This window comes from Eublepharis macularius, chromosome 2 (assembly GCF_028583425.1).
Source record: "Eublepharis macularius isolate TG4126 chromosome 2, MPM_Emac_v1.0, whole genome shotgun sequence".
Lineage (NCBI taxonomy): Eukaryota > Metazoa > Chordata > Lepidosauria > Squamata > Eublepharidae > Eublepharis > Eublepharis macularius.
The window spans coordinates 12104022-12126730 of NC_072791.1; the positions used below are offsets into that span (position 1 = coordinate 12104022).

General features: G+C 42.3%; 1 protein-coding gene across 1 annotated transcript; it reads left to right on the forward strand.

The window, feature by feature from the left end:
- Positions 1 to 8240: 8240 nt before the first annotated feature.
- LOC129324284 (zinc finger protein 420-like) lies at positions 8241 to 21903 on the forward strand. The gene is made up of 5 exons (XM_054971453.1): positions 8241 to 8637; positions 8791 to 8833; positions 10881 to 10960; positions 11213 to 11339; positions 19470 to 21903. The coding sequence occupies exons 1-5, from the start codon at positions 8302 to 8304 to the stop codon at positions 21707 to 21709; spliced, it is 2826 nt and encodes a 941-aa protein (XP_054827428.1). The 5' UTR covers positions 8241 to 8301; the 3' UTR covers positions 21710 to 21903.
- Positions 21904 to 22709: the final 806 nt, after the last annotated feature.

Genomic DNA, 22709 nt, shown 5'->3' on the forward strand with positions numbered 1-22709 from the left:
AGCTATTATCAGGAGTTAGGAGGAGCATGAATATGACTCCCATTCTGCAATCATTGGCTGCCGATCAGTTGCTGTGCTCAGTTCAAGGGATTGGCTATTACATTCAAAGTTCTCCATGGCCTTGGTCAGCATATCAATGGAACTGCCTCTCTCCCTATGTTCCACCATGACAGCTTAATAATAACAACATTCAATTTATATACTGCCCTTCAAGATGACTTAACACCCACTCAAAGCGGTTTACAAAGTATGTTGTTATTATCCCCACAACAAGACACCCTGTGAGGTGGGTGGGGCTGAGAGAGCTAGAAGCTGTGACTGACCCAAGGTCACCCAGCTGGCTTCAGGTGGAGGAGTGAGGACTCAAACCCAGTTCTTCACATTAGAGTCCTGCGCTCTTAACTGCTACACCAAACTGGCTCTCATTTATGGGGAGAGCAGATTTTAAAAATCAAATAAATATGTTGCTTTATACGTTAATTTTAGAATTACATATGCACGGTTTCAGCAATTCTTCAACTTTGTATTGGATTTATATCTTTGCAAATTTGCATGCATCTTATGACACATGTATTGAAATGCCTTGAAATTGACTGTATTGACCCACACCATAATCCGCCTTGAGTATCAGTGAGAAAAGACTATAAATAAACAAACAAAAAACAAATGGCATTCTGTGCTCCACGCTGCTTCCTCCACTCACCGTTTTTAACAACAGTTTGATTACTGAATAAGCAGTTCTGTCTTCTACCAAAAGAGAAGCAACTATACTGAATGATGTGATGGAAAGAACTATCCTTTTTTCCAAACTATCTCAAATTTTATTTTTAACAAACATCATACCTCCATTTCTCCCCATCCGGGCCCTGAAATAATTGATATTATTTCTTCTTCTCCATTTTCTCCTCTCAACAACCATTTGAGTTTGGTTAGGTTCAGAATGTCTGCCTGTCCCAGGGTCAGCCAGTAACTTGCAATGGCCAAGGTGCAATTCGAAGCTGGGTACTTTAGATTCTAGTCAGACACTGTAACCATTAGACAACACTGTGTCAGTAGCTCAGAATGGTTCTTGGGGGTTTTGTAAAGGAGGGGATATAGTCAAGCCTCTCTTTTTGTGCTGTCTAGCTTGCCCGATGTCTGACATTGTTCCCCAGTTTACAATCACAACAACTCTGTGAGGTAGTTCTGTTGAAAGCTTGTGACTGGCCTAAAGTTAGCCAGTACTCTTGTTACCGAAATGATGTGTTTGTACTGTGGCCCCAGAAACGTCCCTCTGAGCGAGTCCAGAGTGCAGACTGGCACAACTAGCGTTAATTTTACAGCCCTTTTACTTACTTAATCTATTTCATGGGAATCACAAAGTGGCTTACATACTTCTCCTCTTCTTGTGAGGCTGAGTGTGTGACTGGCCCAAAATTACTCCTATATTTATTCTATCTGCACATTGCACTTTAACGCTGATGTAATTACATTGAGGTCTAAATGGAAGAATTTGTCAACTGCTAATGAGTAAGTCTTTGGAGGTATGTGTAAGCACTTTATATTTGACTTAAAGGATTTTTGCATATTTTCATGAATGAGCTGGTTATGGTGGGAATTTCCTACATGTTTTCTAGTGCTTTACTGTGTGTCTCTCAGTTTGTTTGGCTTGCATTTGGTTGCTGGCACCTTACTCAGCGAGCTTCCATGGCAGATCTTAAGTCCGACAACCTCACCACCATGCCACACTGGGTCTTTATACCACTATCCCAGATTTGAGGAAAGGTTTGAGGAGGGGGCTGGGAGAGGAGAAAGGCTGCTCGGAAACGTTTCAAAATCACTGGCTTTCTGCGCAGCCCACCTATGCATAAGATTGCAGCCCCTATCCGCCCCACCCCCCCTTAGGAAGGACAATGAAGAAAGCCGCTGGTTCTACTAGTCATTCAGGATCAGTGTTGCAGATCTTGAAATTACGCAGTTTAAAATTCATTTTAATAAATATTTTTTGCTAGCATGGTATGCAAGCAACACATGGGTAATTGCACCTCAGTTTTGTGTGTAGGTATTCAAGGGGGGAATCTTTATAATGAAAAAAATAAATAGTAGTAGGAGTGGGGGTTTTTTGCTTTCAAAAGTCAACCTAAGGGTTAAATGGAAGAAGTCTCCATTCCTAGAGAGACCTGAAGAGGGAAAGTCACCTGACTTGTGGCCGTCACTTCCTGGGTTGAGTGGGGAAGGGGCGGGGAGGCAGCCGCGGAGGCCTTTTTAAAAAGAGGTAAGTAGTGGACAAATATTTCCTTTGCAAAATGCCTCCCTGCTTTTGGCCTTACTAGCCAGAGGGCTCCATTGAGCTCCATTGAGCTTTTCTGCTTTCTCTCTGGAAGCTCCTCTTCCCTGGTGGTGGAGCCGAGTCCTCCTTGCAATAAGGGATGCCTCTCCTGCTCTCGTTCGTCTGCGTTGGGCTGCTGTCTGCAGTCTCTAGCAAAATAGCCTCTCCGTTGGCATCTCTTTATTTTATTTTATTTGTATTTGATATACGGAAATTATATTCCGCGAGACTCAAGGCAGATACGTGCCTCGAGTGTAAGCTGATATAAGCCAATATGATCAATTGCTGGGACAGTCAACGAACAATACATAGGATAAACAATGCAACAGAAATTTGAAGAAACAGAAATCAGATACAGAGCCAAAACAATACTGAAACAAAACATAAGTAAAGGGACACTATGTGTTAACAGGGCAGAGCAACTATCTAATAGGAGCTTTATTATAGCAACAGGCGGTACACAGTAGTAAAAACTACAGTCCCCATCCCTTTACCAACAGGTCTCTCTGAACCTTTTGCTTACTGCCCAGCTTTATTGCCTGAGGAAAAAGCCCTCCTGAATAATTCGATTTGCATCCACGTGTTCATTATTTGTAGGCAACAGAAGAAAACAGATTTTGGCCTTGTCATGTAAGTGATGAAGAAATCACCACCCCCACCCTGATGTAATGGGGTACTGTGTGGATTTCTGCAATCAAGAAAAAGAAGTAGAAAAAGAAGGCAGCCATGCATTGGCATGAACATTTGATTCCAAATCACAGATCCTTGTGGATCCTAAGGATTTTTACATGGGGTCCCCCAAATTTATATGACCATGGACTTGTTGATTGATATTTGGGGGACCCCATGTAAAAACCCTCAGGGCGTGTGAGGTTCTGTACTTGGATTCTTTTTGCACTGTGACATGTTTATTCTGTATCAGCAAGGTTGAATGCCTTTGATGAATATGCCGTCTTCATGTATATAACAGTTTGGGTAGTAGAGCGTAACTATATTTTGCCCATTTTCAGGATGGCACCTGCAGAAGGTCCTGCTCAGAGGAGCAAAGCTGGTGAGGTGGGGCATAGAGAGGCAGTCCCGTAATTTTTCCCATAAGCCTGCAGCTGCTGTAGTGCCGTCATGTTACTACGTGGCCTTCTTGTTTTTTCTTGTTCAGAAATAGTAAACTTGGATTTTTGGAGAGTTTCCCTCTTCACTTTACTATGTCTTACTGAAGGCACAATGCCGGTCCTTACTAATTTCGTCTGAGATACAGTTCAACAAAAATAACTCTGGTTTAAAGGGTATTGGCTCCTGTAAAATTGCTTGCAGTAATGTATGTACCATTACCCAAAATTTATGTATATCTTTACATGTCCACCACATGCGGTCAAACGTTCCTATATGTTTCCCACATTTCCAACAACTATTTGACATATTTGTATACATTTTAGCCAACCTATCCGGTGTTAAATACCATCTGTAAAACATCTTATATAAATTTTCTTTAAATGTAATCGACTTATTTTAATATTCACTTTCCACAATTTACTCCATTGTATTGAATCAATGTAATATCCTAAATTTTGTGCCCATGTAGTTATACATTCTTTTGCCCCCTCCTTTCTCATTTTCATTTGCCTTAAAAATACATACATTTTAATGAGTTTTTCATCAGAGGTACATAACAATTTTTCAAAAGTAGTTTGTTCTAGATAGAAGCCACCCAATTTTTTATCTTTAAGGTATCTAGATTCAGGCCATTTCCACACACGTTGAATAATGCATTTTCAATGCACTTTCACAATCCTTTAGAAGTGGATTTTTTGTTCCACACATGGAAAATCAGTTTCAAATGTTCACTAAAGAGTATTGAAAGTGGATTATCCAACGTGTGTGGAAGCAGCCTCAATCTGGGCTCTTGATCACCAATCTAAACTAATGTCTCAACAGTTCCGCCTTCGTTTTTAGAGCTCCTTTATCATCTAAGAGGTCTTTATATCTGAAAAGTCTGTCAGCTGAAAATAAGTTCGGCTGCAAAAAGGCTTCAAGGGGTGAGACCCATAGTGGCATTTTAGAATATATTGAAGAAGCAATTCTTTCCCATACTGTTATGAGAGACTTTCTTATCAATTGATTTTTAAAATATTTATGTCCAGTTACTTTTCCATACCATATAAAGGCATGCCAGCCTAAAACTTCAAATCATGTCCTTCAAGAGCCAAAAGTCTTTGATTTTCTAGTAAAATCCACTCTCTCATCCAAACCAAACAACATACTCTATAATATATTTTCCAGTCCGATACAGGAAACCCGGCATTTTCTTTCAGATCTTGTAGCACCTTCAGCTTAATTCTTGGCTTTTCCCCTTGCCAAATAAATTTTAATGCTAGTTTGTTTAACTCTTCAAAGAAGGATTTATTGATACAAATAGGAATAGTCTGATATAAGAAAATAATACGTGGCAATATATTCATTTTTATAGCTGCAATCCTTCCCATCAATGATAAGTGAAGACCTCCCTATCTCTCTAAATCTTTCTTAATCTCTTGAAGCAATTTCACATAGATGTTGGTTGTTGTAGATTTTCCGGGCTGTATGGCCCGGGCTGTATGGCCGTGGTCTTGGCGTTGTAGTTCCTGACGTTTCTCCAGCAGCTGTGACTGGCATCTTCAGAGGTGTAGCACCAAAAGACAGAGATCTCTCAGTGTCAAGGTAGCACAGAAAGACAGAGATCTCAGTGTCAGTATCACATTGACACTGAGAGATCTCTGCCTTTTGGTGCCACACCTCTGAAGATGCCAGTCACAGCTGCTGGCGAAACGTCAGGAACTACAATGCCAAGACCACAGCCATACAGCCCGGAAAATCTACAACAACCATCGTTCTCCGGCCGAGAAAGCCTTCAACAATATATCACATAGTTATCTTTCATCAAGGAACTGGACTTTGAAGTTAAATATATTCCCAGATATTTTACTCTCTTCTCTAGTTGGAATCCTGTCAAACTAATCAATTCCGGTTTTTGGGCCAGCGTCATATTTTTAGTTATAACTTTTGTCTTCAGATAATTTTCATCCTGGCCATAGAGCCATATTCCTTAATATGGTGCATTAATTGTTCTCTTGATTCTACAGAGTCCTCTAGGATAAATAATAAGTCATCTGAAAATGCTTGCAGCTTATATTTATGGCCTTTAACCGATGCTCCTTTAATTGTAGGTTGTTTTTTGACAGTTCTTGTCAATACTTCCAACATTAAAATAAATATTAATGGTGAGAGAGGACAACCCTGTCTTGTCCCTTTTTCTATCCATATAGTATCCGCCAAATCATCATTAATAACTATTTTTGCATTCTGCTTATATATGGCTTCAGTCGCTCTTATAAAGCCTGTTCCAAAGTCCATTTCTTTCATCTGCTCGATAAAAAAATTGCTAACTAACATTGTCGAAAGCTTCTTTGGCATCCAAGAACACCATAACCATAGTCTTTTCAGGATGTGCTTCATAATATTCTAAGAAGTTTAAAACAGTTTTAATATTATTTCTCAATTGTCTTTTAGGGAGAAATCCTGTTTGATCTTGATGTATTATATCTGTTAAGACTTTTTTCAGTCTTGTAGCTAATATTGTAGCAAATATTTTATAGTCGCAATTGAGTTGAGAGAGAGGTTGATCATTCTTAATTTCCTTTGAATCCATTCCTTCTTTATGAATCAACTAGAAACAAAGCCCACTGTGCAAATAAATACAACGGGCTCTAGAAAGCTGGGGCTGGGGAGGGCTGGTGGTCTGGGGAGGGCTGGCTGGCAGGCAGGGGGGTCTGGGAAGGGCTGAGAGGCAGGAGGGGTCTGGGGAGGGCTGGCAGGTGCACGGGCAAGGGGGGATTGGGGAGAGCTGAGAGGCAGGAGGGGTTGGGAGGGCTGGGAGGTGGAGGGGCAAAGGGAGTTTGAGAGGCTGAGAGGCAGGAGGGATCTGGGGAGGGCTGGCAGGCAGGGGTCAGGGATCGGGGCCAGGGAGGGTGGAGCAGGCAGGTTTGCTCTTCCCACCACATTCCCGGCTCCAGTGTGGCTCACAGGGCAGCGGGTGCATTGCTCTCGCTCCGTTGCCCTGGCTCCACTGAGAGCGACGCACCCCGGCTCCAGCGGAGTTCATAGTGTGGCGGGCGCGTCACTCTTGCCCCATCACCCCAGCGCCACCAGGGCTTGCAGACACATCGCTCTTACTGCACCACCCTACCCTTCCAGTCTTCCTACCCATGCAGGCACACCAGGATACAATGTAAGTCGTCGGAAACCCGCTGACACAATTATGTTATAGGACGAGATGGTAGCTTCCATCCAAGATTCAGGTAGGGATGCTTCTTCTATCGCTGTACTAATCATATTCTTATAAGGTAGAAGAATAACATCTTCTAATGCTTTGTAGTATTCTGCTGGTATTCCATCCATACCAGGAGCTTTCCCATTATTTTGCTTTTGTATAGCCTCTGTTATTTCCATCACTGTAACTGGATCATTAAGGCATTTCTTATTTTCCTCCGACAGTTTGGGCAACTCTTGCTTTTGTAAATACTGTTTTTGATCCTCTCTTAATATTTCCATTTTCCCATATAGTTGTTTATAGAAGGTTTCCACAATTTTCTTTAGTTCCTCCTTTTGAGCATTCTTTCTCTTAGTATACAGGGCATGAATCAGTCTCTTTTCCCTTTCCTTTCTGAGTTTATAGGCTAGCTAATGCCCTGGTTTATTTGCATGTTCAAAATAATTTTGTTTGGCAAATTTAACATTTTTAGCTGTTTCTTCATCTAGTAACAAATTTATTTGATTCCTAATCCTAATATTGCTTTTTAAATTTGCATTCGAAGGATCCCTTTTTAAATCGTTTTCATTCTTTCTCCAACATTTTCATTATCTCTTAATATCGTTGCCTCTTCTCTCGTCTCCGTTTGGCCCCAAATCTGATCACCAATCCTCTAAAATATACTTTATTCGCATCTCAAACAATTTTCATATTCGTTTCAGAATTTATATTTTGCTGGAAATACTGCTTCATTTCTTCCTTTACTTCTCTGCTTCTCCAGAGAACCTAACGGAGTCAACTAAAAGATTAAGCGTTATTAATTAAACTTCCAGCATAAAAAACCCAGCCAGAGTATAAAAACATAGATCCTTGAAGGACAACAAATAAGGCTTTGTAGACTGAAAGCAACTGATCAAGATAGTATTCACAGATCAACTTCTTTACTTTAAAAGATGGCCTTCAAAAACCTCATTTTTACTTGGTTTACAAAGCTCTTTCAACTTGTAATCATATTTAGAGTTCTTGTCTGCACAGTTAGTGGAAAGATGCGAAAGAAATCAGTGAGCTGAGGCCCTGAAAGGATTAAAATTCCTTGTCTTTGGCCACTCCATGGCTTCCATGGAGAAGTCAAGCTGCTGTTGAAATATTCTCCAGTTTTCTGCTGCATGATTTGAGAGATCCAGCACCTCTAGGACTTGCAGTTGCTCAGTTCTGCTCCCGTTCTGCTCTTTGTAAATATACACCCAACTCCTGGTCCCCTGTAATATTCTCTACCTAATTGAAGGAATCTTTAGTTTATGCTTTAGCACTGCTTTTACTAAGCAGTGTGGAATCTTTTTCCTTGCTGTGCGGAAGCTCCTCTTCACTTACCCCATCTAGCTTTTAATTTTCAAACACTCTTGATTCCTGGGTATTCCTTGAGCTGTCATGAGTCACAGGTCACCTCTTTACATTCAGGTATCCATTTATATATACATATTTATGTATGTATACACATACAGAGAGAGAGTCCAACAGATCAAACTTCTCTTTATAGGAGATCATAGATCAAGCACCTGCCTTGATAGAAGAATCTGACAGAAGGAAGGTGATCCACTGGTGCAGTTGGAGGCTGTCTGGAGAGGAGGGGATGATGAGGGGAAAGCTGGCCTCAATTAATCCGGAAGTAAGAAAAGGCTCTGTTGTCACCAAGGCTGGGAGCAGACGGGAAATGCAGGAAGGAACCTTACAGAGGAGCTTGGGGGAGGATTTTTCCCCTCCAGATGTGCAGCATCAGCAATTCCAGCACTTCTGTTACCAGGAGGCCGAAGGGCCCCGAAAGGTCTGCAGCGAACTCCACCGCCTTTGCCTCCAGTGGCTGAAGCCAGAAAGGCACAGCAAGAAGGAGATCCTGGACCTAGTGATACTCGATCGATTCCTGACCATCCTACCCCCAGAGATGGAGAACTGGGTCAGGGAATGCGGGCCAGAGAGCAGTTCCCAGGCAGTGGCCCTGGCAGAAGGGTTCCTCCTGAGCCACGCAGATGACAAGAATCCAGACCAGGAGGTAAGAGGGAGTCCTCTAGGTAGCATATGGGGAACAGGATATGTTCACAGATATCCTCAAACTCTATACCGATGGCCCCCAACTTTTGTAGACCTCCCTCCTCCCTCACCTTAAAACAGTTTCTCCTTTGTGGGATCCCCACTTCTCTTTCAGGTACAGGAATGGACCGAGCGTTACCCTGGAGCAGCTTTTCTGGGTAAGATCAAAAGGGCTGTTGTACCCACTCAATGGCCTCTGGGCATAGGTGGGCTGCTTTTATTCCCCAGACCTCAGTCTAGTGTGGGAAAGATGCTCACTCGAGCGTCTCAGTTTAAAAATATCCATTTTGGGAAACAAAAATCTAGAATCGATTTGAAATTGCGACAAGCTAATTGAAAGAATAGTGGTTTAGGCCATACTTATATACAATTATAATATACTAGCTTGATACCCATGCTTGGCTACAGTATTTAACTACTTTAAATCCAGTTATGGGAATGTAACAGTTTCCTTTACCTGATTTTTCCTCAGAACACAGAGTTCCACAGCTGACAAATCACAGAGAGGGGGTGCAAGTAGGCAAGAACCTGCCAACCACACAGGAAAGCCAGGCCCCACAGGGAGACTGACAACTCTAGTGAATTTTTTACGGGAAGACTGGGAGGTGCATTTTACCTCAGGACACATTCAATGACTCCCTAAAGCAACTACATACTGTTTAGAATGTGGGGGCTGAGGTTTAATCAGGCCGCATATGCAAATGACCTGTATTCCAAATGTCTGGGGGGGGGAAGAGTTGTGGAACGTTGTGAGCCCCAATCAGCCTGCATAGGCAAATGACCTTGAAAGGCTGGCCCAACCAGGGAAGAGTGGCCAAGCCTGGCAGTGGGGGGGGGGCACAAGCAGGCAGCAGCCTGTCAGTCACACTGGGAAGCTGAATCCCTTTGGGAAAACACATTTTAGCCCTTTTTACCCCCTTCACAGGCAAATTGCTTAAAATCCCTTCTTAGTGGGTGTTTACATCATGAAAGGAATGGTCTCCTCAAATTTCATGTATCTGGGTCCAGGGGTTTGGGCTGGGCGTTGATGTGTCAGTCAGGACACTTGTCTTTATATATATAGATTTGCGTATGGGTTACATGGTTAACCAGTCAGATAATCACTTGGTAAAAATTCCAGTAGGTTTGTGGTTATGCATAAAGAAAATATGACAAAAACATTTCCAATCCACTTCACTTCTGGTGTCAGGACGTTAAGAACCAAGCTGCCTCCAAATGCAAAAAATGTATGTTAAAATTGGGAAGATAATGTTTGGGGCTAAGAAGAAGAGAAAGAAAACTTATCAGCCTTGAGGAGATCTTATACAGGAGTAACATAGTTGTTCTGGGGGACTTCGGCATCCATCCAAAGGCTACTTTGTCAGGAGCAGTTCCGGATTTTTAGCCTCTATGACAACCATGGGCCAGCCTCAGGTAATAAGAGGCCGCACACACTGCACTGGACACATGCTTGATGTGGTGTTTAGCTCTGGGCAGGAGGAGAGTGATTTAATGTTTGGGGACTGAAGACAGGCCCGTTGTCATGGACAGGTCACTACTTGCTGGGATTTAGGCTTACAGGGATACCAAGACTGCATAGACTCTGTTGTGCCCACGTTCTAAAGAAGCTTACATGGGATGCAGAATTTCTCAATCGACCAGTCTGAAATGTTCCATTCTCAAGCAAGGTGATAGAACAGGTGGGGGTGGAGAAGTGCAAGCTTTCCTGGATAAGTCAAATTGTTTAGCCCTTTTCCAGTCTGGTTTTTGGCTTGATCATGGGACTGAAACAGCCTTGGTGTCCCTGGAGGATAACCTGTGCCAGGAAATAGACAGAAGAAGCACCGCCCAGCAAAGTCGGCAGTGGTACTTCACCCATAGCAAGCCTGCCCTTTCCCCTATGTGCCTGTCTTGAGCACATGCAAAGCAATTCTTAGGTATGGTAGCTGCGATTTGATCAGTGTGTTCAGAGCTGCTTCTACCTTGCATTTCAGAGTTCTTCATTCTGTGAATTCTGTACCATTGAAGAATCAGGCCTGTATTTGTCTATGATAACTCTAACAAGATTGGATTTTGCAAATGGAGGGAATCAAAACATCATGCTAAATAAAGTTGTGGTTGTGACTATGAACCAAGCAAGGGAGTCCCTCCCCCCCCCACAAGTAGCTGAAATGCTAAATAATTGAAAAATTTGAATGTCTTCCAATTACCTTTTCATCCTTCCAGGCAAGGCCTTGAAACCAACAATAAATACTTTGCCAACTCTTCATGGCAGAAATAAAGCAAGTTCTACATGGCCAGAGCAGGTAAGTGTGGAACTGCAAATCAGTATCCCAGGTGCCTCCGTGCACCATGCACCCCACCCTAGTCCAGAGAGAACTCCTCGTTCTCTTTGCCTTGGTTGCTTTCTCCGCCATTCACTAGAAGGAAAATGGAAAGGTCTGATGGAAGTTTGGATAATGCAAGCAAGCATCTAATTACAGCCATTTTGGCTGATCCTCATAAGGGGAAGATTTCTACCTGAGAGAACAGAGAGGTTTCTTTTTTCCCCTTTTCAGGGTCCAGTGACCTTTGAGGAGGTGTCTGTTCATTTCACTGAGGAGGAGTGGGCTCTACTGGTTGCGGAAGAAAGAAGCCTTCACAAGGAAGTCATGGAGGAGAATTTTCAGAATGTGGCCTCTCTGGGTAAGGACCCCCTTTACTTCACAGAAGCTGTAGGCAGAAATCGCTCCTTCAAGGACTCTTGTAGGGTCCTTCCAACTCTGAATAGGTGAGCGGGGTGGCTCCACATGCAGGCAGAGGAGGGATTTCTGCATATCTAGTGGATTTCCCAAGTATTTGTGTGTAAGCTAAAATATTGGTTTGCAAACGAAGAGGAACGCTACTTGCAAACATAATATTATTTGGACTTATATATGGCCCTTCCTGCACATTTTAGGAAGTACAAAAGGGCATTTCCTTGCTTCTTGTCTCCTGTTGGGCATGATGGGGGTACCAGGGTGGAAAGGGGGGGCAAAGGAATGAATTGGGGTCATTCCACTGTGTTCGTTCTACGGACTCCAGCGTAGGCTTTGCCACAGTCAACCTATGGAATCGTGGAATCGGAACAGACCTTCAAAGTCATTTAGTCCAATTTCCTGAACAATTCCCCCCCCTGCCCCCCACATTCCAGTGACCTCTGTTCCATGCCCAGAATTTGGCAAGAGTTGCTGGTCTCCTGATGGGGGTGGGGGGATCCCCAGCTCCCAGCCTCTGCCCCCCTACTTACCTAGCCAGCCCAAGGAAAAGATGTAGGAATAATCTGCTCCCTGTGCAGTGATATCGCTTCTACAATTGACCATGTCAGTATCCTTAGCCAAACTGGTCTGGGGAAGATCGCTATTTGACCCCAAAGTGGGAATCGACATTACCCTGGGCGTGTAAGAAGGGGCCCCAAGAACTAAGCACTGATGTAACCCTTCCTGCTCTCTGCCTCATGATCTGCTGAAGTTCACAGAATTAGAATTGCTGCAAGATAGACATCTAGCCTCTGCTTAAAAACCTCCAAAGGAGAGCACACCACCTCCCAAGGAAGCCTGTTCCACTGAGAGACCACTCTGACTTTCCTGATGTTTAGCCAAAAACTCTTTTGTTTTAATTTGAACATGTTGGTTCTGGTCTGACCTTCTGGGGCAGTGGAAAACAACTCTGCGCTGTCCTCTATATGGCAGCCCTTCAAGTACTTGAAGATGGTTATCATATCACCTCTAAGTGTCTCCTCTCCAGGCTAAACATACCAAGTTCCTTCAACCTTTTTTCATAGGACTTGGTCTTCAGACCTCTCACCATCTTCGCTGTCCTCCTCTGGACACGTTCCATCTTGTCTATATCCTTCTTAAACTGTGGTACCCAAAACTGGTCACAATACTCTAGGTGATGTCTAACCAGAGCAGAGTAGAATGATACCATCACTTTACATGATCTGGACACTCCACTTGACACTCTTCTCCAAGAGGATGAGGAACCATTAACAGGCACTCTTGGGGTGCGATCTGTCAACGAATTACTAACGAATAGGATCCAAACCATATTTTACTAACTTGTCAACAAGGATATTATGTGGAACCTTATCAAAAGCCTTACTGAAATCAAGATAAACTGTCTACAGCCTTCCCGTGATCCAGCAAGGTAGTAACTTTGTCAAAAAATGAGATAAGGTTAGTCTGACATAACTTGTTCTTGAAAAACCCATGCTGGCTCTTAGTAATCCCAGCCATCCTTTCTAAATGCTCAAGGACTGACTGATGATTTGTGCTAAAACTTTTCTAGGTATAGACGTCAAGTTGATGGGTTAGTAGTTACCCAGTAGTTTCCCCCTTTTGAAGATGGGGACAACATTTGCCCGCCTCTGCTCTTCTGGCACCTCGCCTATTCTCCAAGAATTCTCAAAAATAGTGGGCATCTGCGAGTTCTTTTAGTACCCTCACATGTAATTCATCTGTCCCTGAAGTCTTAGTTTCATTTAAAGAAAGTTGGTATTTATGGACTACCCCTACGCCGATCCTGAGATATAACTCCCTTCTATCATTATGTGTTATGTTATTGTCATGTTGAGCACCATGTCCCTCGCAGGAGAAGACAGAGGGAAGGTAGGATTTGAGCAATTCTGCCCACCTTTCATTGCCTGTTACAATTTCACTTTCCTGTTCCTTCAGTGGGCATGTTCTTGCTTTTTTTCTTACTTGAACAAAAGCAAAGATCCTTTTTTGTTTTTTTTAGCCTCTCTTGCTAACCTAAGCTTATACTGAGCTTTAGCTTTTCTAACACACTCCTACAAACATTAGTTATTTATATTCATCCTTGGTTATAAGGCCCTCCTTCCATTCTTAAATGAGTGTTTTATTTCTCAACTCATTAGAAAGCTGTTTATGGAGCCACCTTAGCTCTTCTTCAGGCTCCTCCCATTTTCCTATATTTATTTATTTTATTTTTTTTCGATTTATATTCCGCCCTCCCCACACCAGCAGGCTCAGAGCAGAATGTCTCACTGCATTCAGCTTTTCCTTTCTTCTCTCTGCATTCAGCTTTTCCTTTCTTCTCACTGCATTCAGCTTTTCCTTTCTTCTCACTGCATTCAGCTTTTCCTTTCCCCAAGACTGTGAATTCCAAAATTACATGGTCACTGCCCATCCAGGGTGCCCACTACTTTCTCCTTGTCAACCAGTTCTTCCCTGTTGATGAGAATCAGGTCCAAAATAGCAGATCCCCTTCTTTTCCTCTCCACTTCCTGAAAATTGAAGTTGTCAGCAAGACAAGTCAGGAGTTTATTTGATCTTTCAATTTTAGCAGAGTTAGACTTCCAACAGATATCTAGCTAATTGAAATCTCCCATGACTACTATGTCCCCCCGCCCCTTTGAGAACTTTGTAATTTGTTGTAGGAGTGTCCCATCCAAGTCCTCTGCCTGGCTTGGTGGTCTATAGCAGATCCCCACCATGACATCACTATTATTTTTTACTCCTTTTATTTTTATCCAGAGACTCTCAACTGAACTTCTATGCTCAGATACATGTGTTTCCTCACAAGTATGTACCTCCTTTACATATAATGCTACTCCCCCCCCTTCCTTATTTGTCTATCCCTTTTGAACAAGTTGTATGCAGGAAAGGGTGTGTTAGAGCCTTGAAGAACAAACCATAAAACCCTGTATCTGAGCAGGTGAAGTTTTGGTCTGTGTCAAATATTTTGCCTGCTTAATTCTTGTGTGTCAAGCTCCTTTTAAAAAGGCGGTAGGATGGAGGAAAATGCTGTTGTGAGCCCCCTCAAGGAATGGTAGGATCAACAACATTCTGAATAGAAAATCGAACATCTGCCCCAGATGTCCTGGAACGTGCCTTCGGAGCTGTGACTGGATGGTTGAAGCAGAGTCGGCTGAGATTGAATCCCTTGAAGACGGAGGTCCTGCATGTGGGTCTAGGGTCCATGGGTGTGGGACTCCGGCTCCCTGCTCTCGATGGAGCACTACTTACGCTGGTGTCGAAAGTGAGGAGCCTGGGGGTGGTCCTGGATGCTTCCTTGTCTATGGAGGCACAGGTTGCAGCGGTTGTTAGATCCTCTTTCTTCTATCTAAGACAGGCTCGACAACTTGTCCCCTACCTATCGACCCATGACCTCACAACAGTGATCCAGGCAACGGTCACCTCCAGATTAGACTACTGCAACTCACTCTACGCAGGGCTTCCCTTGGGCTTGATCCGGAAACTGCAGCTGGTTCAGAATGCAGCTGCATGGGTGGTTGCCGGAGCACCAGTTATGGCTCATGTAACACCTATCCTCCGTCAGCTGCACTAGTTACCGGTTGAGTACCAGGTCTGGTTCAAGGTTTTGGTGTTGACCTATAAAGCCCTATGCAGACTGGGCCCAGCATACCTTCGGGACCGCCTCTCCCCATATGTTCCCCGGAGGTCACTTCGATCAGCCACTAAGAACTTGCTGATGGTCCCTGGCCCCAGGGAGGTCCGCCTGGCCTCTACCAGAGCCAGGGCCTTCTCAGTTCTGGCTCCGACCTGGTGGAACTCTCTGTCTGAGGAAACAGGCCCGGCAGGATTTGTTATCTTTCCGCCGGGCCTGCAAGACGGAGATGTTCCACCGGGCATTTGGTGGGGGCTAGGCTGTCCTCTCGCTGGCCATACCACTGAAGACCTTCCACCACCCATGCAGGACAATGCTGCATTTTAATATTTAATATTCGTCACCCGCCAATTTTAATGGTTTTTTATACGATGTTTTAATGTTTTTATAATGTTTTTACTGTTTTTAATTTGTTGTCAAACTGCCCTGAGCGCGTCTGACGGGGAGGGCGGTCTAAAAATGTAATTAATTAATTAAATAAATAAATAAATAAATAATTTTCGGATCCTTAGTAGGAACTGAAGGTTTGGAGGATCCATCAACTCTTCCCCCCCCCCCCCCGCCACAAGGAATACAGGGTGTCTTTTAAGGGAGAGGAGTCCTTAGTGGACCTTTCTCAGGGCTGCCTTAAATGGTGTCAGACTGGGATGCTGGATCCTGCATGCCTTTGGAGGGAGCTGAGATCCTGTACCATGGTGGTTCTGTCTGGGCCAGGGTTTACCTTCCTTGTGCTGGAGTGCCCTGCTCCCTTCTCTGTTCTGCAGCACCAGTGGGATCAGCAGACAGAGACTTCTGGATCCAAGCACTAGCCTTCTCCCCTCTTACGGTTCAGAAAAATCAAATGCATAATTAGAGAACTGAAAGTTCCAATGGTGATGGGAGTGGATGAATTCTTAAAGGTTAGCTACTGGGCTGCAGCTGTAGTGAAAGATGATACTGGCGGAGAATCTTTCACAGACAATGGCATTGTCAGTTCAACTAACCCTGGTTAATATTGCAAAGCAGAAGGAGGAAGTGGTAAACCACTTCTGCTAATCTCTTACCTTGAAGACAATCCAAAATGAATAAAGATATAGTGCTGGAAGAGAGGACCCCCAGGTCAAATGGGGAAGAGCCATGGCCAAGTACGAATAGCACTATTCTTAATGATTGGACGGGATTAGAGCGAACAGAAGTCCAGTTGCGGATGTGAATAGTTGCAAAAGGACACACACAATAGGAACATGGAATGTGAGAATTATGCAGCCAGGTATGCTAGAAATAGTAAAACAAGAAATGGAACGTTTAAACATTGCAATCCTGGGTGTGAGTGAACTAACGTGGACTGACTCAGGACATTTTCAGTCAGAAAACGAAAGTGTTTTATTGTGGAAATGAAAAACTAAAAAAAAATGGTGTTGCCCTAATACTGATGTGAGACATAGCACAAGCAGTCAAGAGCTACAATGCAAAGTCTACCGAGTAATATCAATCAGACTTCAGGGAAAGCCTGCTAACATAACCATCATTCAAGTTTATGCTCCAACTACAGTTGCTGAGGAGGAAGAAATTGAAGTTTCATGCAAGTGTCCAAGAAGAAATTGTTCGTACACCTAAATAAGATATGCTGATAATCATAGGTGGCTGGAATGCAAAAGTAGGAGATAAAGCAGAATCAAACATAGTTGGAAAATTTGGACTAGGATCACAAAATGAAGCAGGAAAGTGGCTTCTAGAATTTTGTGAAGCCAACAACCTGTTCATTGCTAATACATACTTCAGGCAACCAAAAAGACGATTGTATACATGGAAATCACCAGATGACTAATACAGAAACCAAATAGATTACATAATTGGAAGCAGAAGCTGGAGAAGTTCTATTCTCTCTACTAAAACAGGACCAAGAGCTGATTGCGATACAGATCATAAGTTGCTAATATCAAAAATTAGAAACAAAGCTGAAGAGAAACACTAAAAGAATCATAGTGCCAAAAATACTCCTGAAGAAATAAATAATATTCCTGAAGAATTTATAAACAAGGAACATATGTGCAATACTAAGTTTAATTGATCGTGAGCCAGAAGAAATATGGGCTGAAACAAGAGATATTATCAAGGAAGAATGTGGAAAGACTAGGTTGGAGATAACTTGATGGCACATCACACACACACTCCTGTAGCCGAAAGAACAGAGAAGCCTAATTGTATGATTGAAGAAACTCTTAAAATTGTTAAAGATGGATGAGAAGCAAAAACAAAAGGTGACAGAAATAGGGTCAAAATACTAAATGCAGCTTTCAGCGACATGCATGCATAGACAAAGAAACCTATTATAATAAATAGTGCAAAGAAACAGAAGACAACAACAAAAAAGGAAGAACGAGATCTGTTCTAAAAGATTCGAGAAATCAAAGGGAAATTCAAGCCACGGCTTGGGATACTGAAAGATCAACATGGAAATACAGTATCCAATCAGGACAAAATAAAGGAAAGTTGGAAACAATACACAAAAGTTGGAAACAATACACAAAAGAGATGGAAGGATGACAGATACTTTTGACAAAGAATTTTTTGATGAAGACCCAGAAGTCCTAGAAAGTGAAGTAAAAACTGCACTCAAAGCAGTTGGGAATGGGATCAACAATGTTCTGAACAGAAAATAGGATTGATAAGTTTTAAAAAGAATTTTTGGATCCTTAGTAGGAATTCAAGGTTAGGGGGATCCATAAACTCCTTTCCCCCACCCTACAAGGAGTACTGGGTCTCTTTAAAGGGAGAGGAGCCCTTAGTGCATATTATCTCCTTACTCGTTCAACCTCTATGCAGAGCATATCATAAGGAAACCTAGATTAGATCTAGAAGAAAGTGGAGTGAAAATTGGAAGGAACATTAGCAATTTGAAATATGTAGATGACAGCATGTTATTGGCAGAAAGCAGTGAAGACTTGAAACAACTACTGATGAAGATTAAAGGAGAAAGCGCCAGAGCAGGATTGCAGTTGAACATCAAGAAGACTAAAGTAATGACTACTGAGGAATCACACAATTTTAAACTTGACAATGAGGAAATTGAAATTGTTCAAGATTTTCTATTCCTTGGCTCAATCATCAACCAAAAGGGAGACTGCAATGAAGAAATCAGAAGAAGAGCAGCTGTGAGAGAACTAGAAAAGATCCTTAAAAATAAAGATGTCTCTCTGGGGACCAAGATCCAGATAATCCAAACTATGGTATTCCCCATTACAATGTGAAAGTTGGCCAGTGAAGAAAGCTGACAGGAAGAAAATTGATTAATTTGAAATGTGGTGCTGGATGAGAGTTTTGCAGATACCATGGACTGCCAAAAAGACAAATAAGTGAGTACTAGATCAAATCAAGCTTGAATTTACCCTAGAAGCTACAATGACAAAAACTGGGGCTATTGTACTTTAGTCACATCAAGAGAAGACAAGATTCTCTGGAAAAGTCAATAATGCTAGGAAGAGTAGAAGGTAGTAGAAAAAAAAGAGGAAGACCTAAAACGAGATGGCTTGACTCAATAAAAGAAGCCACATCCTCCAGTTTGCAGGATCTGAGCAAGTCTGTTAATGATAGGATGTTTTGGAGGTCTTTCCTTCATAGGGTCACCATAGGTTGGAGGCAACTTGATGGCACATAACACACACAAACACGATTGTAGGGTGAATGAGACTTGAGATGGTGAAAGGTCTGGAGACCAAGTCCTATATGGATGATTTGAAGGAATGAGTATGTTTAGCCTAGAGAGGAGGCAACTAAGAGGTGATATGATAGTTTTCACATAAATGACGGAGTGGAGTTATTTTCTGTTGCCGCAGACGGTCAGACAAGAAAAAACAGGTTAAATTAAAGCAAAGGAGTTCTTAGCCAAACATTAGGAAGCCCTCCCGGATGTTTAAGAGCAGTTCCTCAATGGTACACGCTTCCTTGGAATGTGGTGGACCCATCTTCTTTGGGAGATTTGCAGTAGAGTCTCGATGGACATCTGTCAACAATGCTGATTCAATGACTCAGTATGAAGTTAGGCAGATAGTGAAAGGGAGGGCAGGAAGAAATGAGCCATGTGCTCTGCTCCTGTGGATCTTTCTTATGTTCTGGGTAATGCTGATAACCACTTCAGGGTCAGGAAAGAATTGCCCTCTAGACCAGATTGGCCAGGGAACCTGGGGTCACTGATGGAGTAGAGGGAGTTAGTTGTGAATTTCCTGCATTCTGCATGAGATTGAACTGAATGACCCTTTGGGTTACTTCTGGCTCTTTTTCTATTTTTACCATACATGAAAACTTAGTACTCAAAACTTAATACAGGGCAGGGTGTGTCCTCTTCAAGTGATTTCTGTTCTGTTGTTATCAAGGGTTGTTAATGACCATTTCTCCTTCATTCTGCTTTTTTTTTTAAAGGTCTTACCAGTTTCCTCTTTATTCCAGAGATTGATGGCCCCCAGAGAATGCCTGAGAGAGAACCACAACAATTCCGATTGGAAGAGAATCAGCATAGGAGAAGTAATGGGACAAAACAGAAGAGGAGAGATGAATCATCTGTTCAACGAATCCATGCAAGGGAGAAACAATATAAATGCTTGGACTGTGGAAAAGGATTTGCTCAGAATCAAAACCTTACTGACCATCAACGAATCCACACAGGAGAAAAGCCATATAAATGTGTGGTGTGTGGGAAGAGCTTTGTTCAGAGCTCCCAACTTACTGCCCATCAACGAATCCACACAGGTGAGAAGCCGTATACATGCATGGAGTGTGGGAAGAGCTTTGCTCGAAGCTCACAACTTACTTCCCATCAACGAATCCACACAGGAGAGAAGCCATATAAATGCATGGAATGTGGGAAGAGCTTTGCTTGGAAAGCAGGTTTTAATCTCCATCGTCAAATCCACACAGGTGAGAAGCCGTATAAATGCATGGAGTGTGGGAAGAGCTTTGCTCGGAGCTCACAACTTACTTCCCATCGACGAATCCACACAGGGGAGAAACCATATAAATGCGTGGACTGTGGAAAGAGCTTTGCTAAGAACACAACTCTCACTGTCCATCGACGAATCCACACAGGGGAGAAACCATATAAATGCATGCAGTGTGATAAGAGCTTTGCTCGGAATATAGAACTTAATGTCCATCAACGAAACCACACAGGAGAGAAACCATATAAATGTGTGGACTGTGGAAAGAGCTTTCCTAGGAATTTTGAACTTACTTCCCATCGACGAATCCACACAGGGGAGAAACCATATAAATGTGTGGAGTGTGGAAAGAGGTTTGCTTGGAGTATACAGCTTACTGCACATGAATCAATCCACACAGGGGAGAAACCACATAAATGCATGGAGTGTGGAAAGAGTTTTGCTCGGAAAGCAGACCTTACTCTCCATCAACGAATCCACACAGGGGAGAAACCATACAAATGCGTGGATTGTGGAAAGAGCTTTGCTAAGAACACAAGTCTCACTATCCATCGACGAATCCACACAGGGGAGAAACCATATAAATGCACGCAGTGTGATAAGAGCTTTACTCGGAATCCAGAACTTACTGTCCATCAACGAATCCACACAGGGGAGAAACCATATATATGTGTGGATTGTGGGAAAGGCTTTGCTAAGAATGGAAGCCTTACTTCCCATCGACAAATCCACACAAGGGAGAAACCATATAAATGTGTGGAGTGTGGAAAGAGATTTGCTTTGAGTATACAGCTTAATGCACATAAACCAATCCACACAGTGGAGAAACCACATAAATGCATGGTGTGTGGAAAGAGATTTGCTTGGAATGCAGACCTTACTCTCCATCAACGAATCCACACAGGGGAGAAACCATACAAATGTGTGGACTGTGGAAAGAGCTTTGCTAAGAACACAGTTCTCATTCTCCATCAACGAATCCACACAGGGGAGAAACCATACAAATGTGTAGAGTGTGGGAAGAGCTTTGCTCAGAAAGGAATCCTTACTGCCCATCTACGAATCCACACAGGGGAGAAACCATATAAATGTGTGGTTTGTGGGAAGGCCTTTGCTAAGAATGAAATCCTTACTGCCCATCGACGAATCCACACAGGGGAGAAACCATATAAATGTCTGGAGTGTGGAAAGAGCTTTGCTTGGAGTATACAGCTTAATGCACATAAACCAATCCACACAGGAGAGAAGCTGCATAAATGCAAGGACTGTGGGAAGAGCTTTGTTCGGAATACCGCACTTACTGTCCATCGACAAATCCACACAGGAGAGAAACCATACAAATGTGTGGAGTGTGGGAAGAGCTTTGCTCAGAACGGAACTCTTACTGTCCATCGAAGTATTCACACAGGGGAGAAACCATACAAATGTGTGGAATGTGGAAAGGGCTTTGCTCGGAATTCAGACCTTACTCTCCATCGACGAATCCACACAGGGGAGAAACCATACAAATGTGTGGACTGTGGAAAGAGCTTTGCTACAAACACAATTCTCACTGTCCATCAACGAATCCACACAGGGGAGAAACCATATAAATGTGCGGAATGTGGAAAGAGCTTTGCCGGGAATGGAAACCTTACTGTCCATCAACGAATCCACACAGGGGAGAAACCGTATAAATGTATGGAGTGTGGGAAGGTCTTTGCTCTGGGTAGAAGCCTTACTTCCCATCAACGAATCCACACAAGGGAGTAACAATATAAATTAGTGTTGTTTGTTCTTTGCATAGGGGCCATGCCAATGGATGCTTGAAGATTATTATAATGATAGTTCAATGTTTTTCTAGTCTATTATCTGCATGGGATCCATCATTATTAAGATATTTTTAATTGTGATACTTCGTAGTAAAGTTTTAAATCAGGGAGGTTCAGACCCCAATTTATGGGGTCTTTTCAGTATATTGGTCGCAATTCTCAGTTGCTTGTTATTTCAAACGAATTTTGAGATTTTATTCTGCCAATTTTTAAATCCTATATCAGTTATATTCATTGAAATTGATTTAAAGTAAAATAAAAATTATGAAATATCCTAGACTTCACCAGGTCTAGTCTCTCAAAGAGATTAAGATCAATGGTTTTCCATTGATTAAATAATTTAATTAGCGAAAGAGTTAAAGCTTTATGATTAAATTTTAAGAGATCATTGAGATTTAAATGAATTTTAACTCCTAAGTAACTAAGATATTCATCTGAATGAGTGTAGATTTCTGATACTTTCTTCTTGATGTGGGGTTAAATTAATTGGAAAGGCTTCACATTTTGATTGATTTTTTATCAGTCCAGGTACATGATCGCATTCTAGTAGGATTTGCTCAAGTGCTGATAAGCGCAGTTGTTGTTGTTAGAGATTGAATGGATTCGGAAAGAATAAAATCATATCATCAGCAAATAAAGATAATCTGTATTCTTGATGTCCAATAGATATACCTGTTATTTCTGGTTGTTATCTGATTTTGACTGCCAGAGGTAGCTATGGCAAAAAGTAATGGAGATAAAGGTATCCCGATGTAGATCATTATTAACTGATTTCAATCCATTCATTTTAAGTTGGGTTTGTGGATTAGCATATAATAAATAAATGGAAGAGGGAAAATGTGGTCCAAATCCCATATGTTTCAATAGTGCATGGAGGAAATTAATTTCTAAGCTATCAAATGCTTTCTGAATATCTAAGGTTAATATAAAAGCTGATCTGT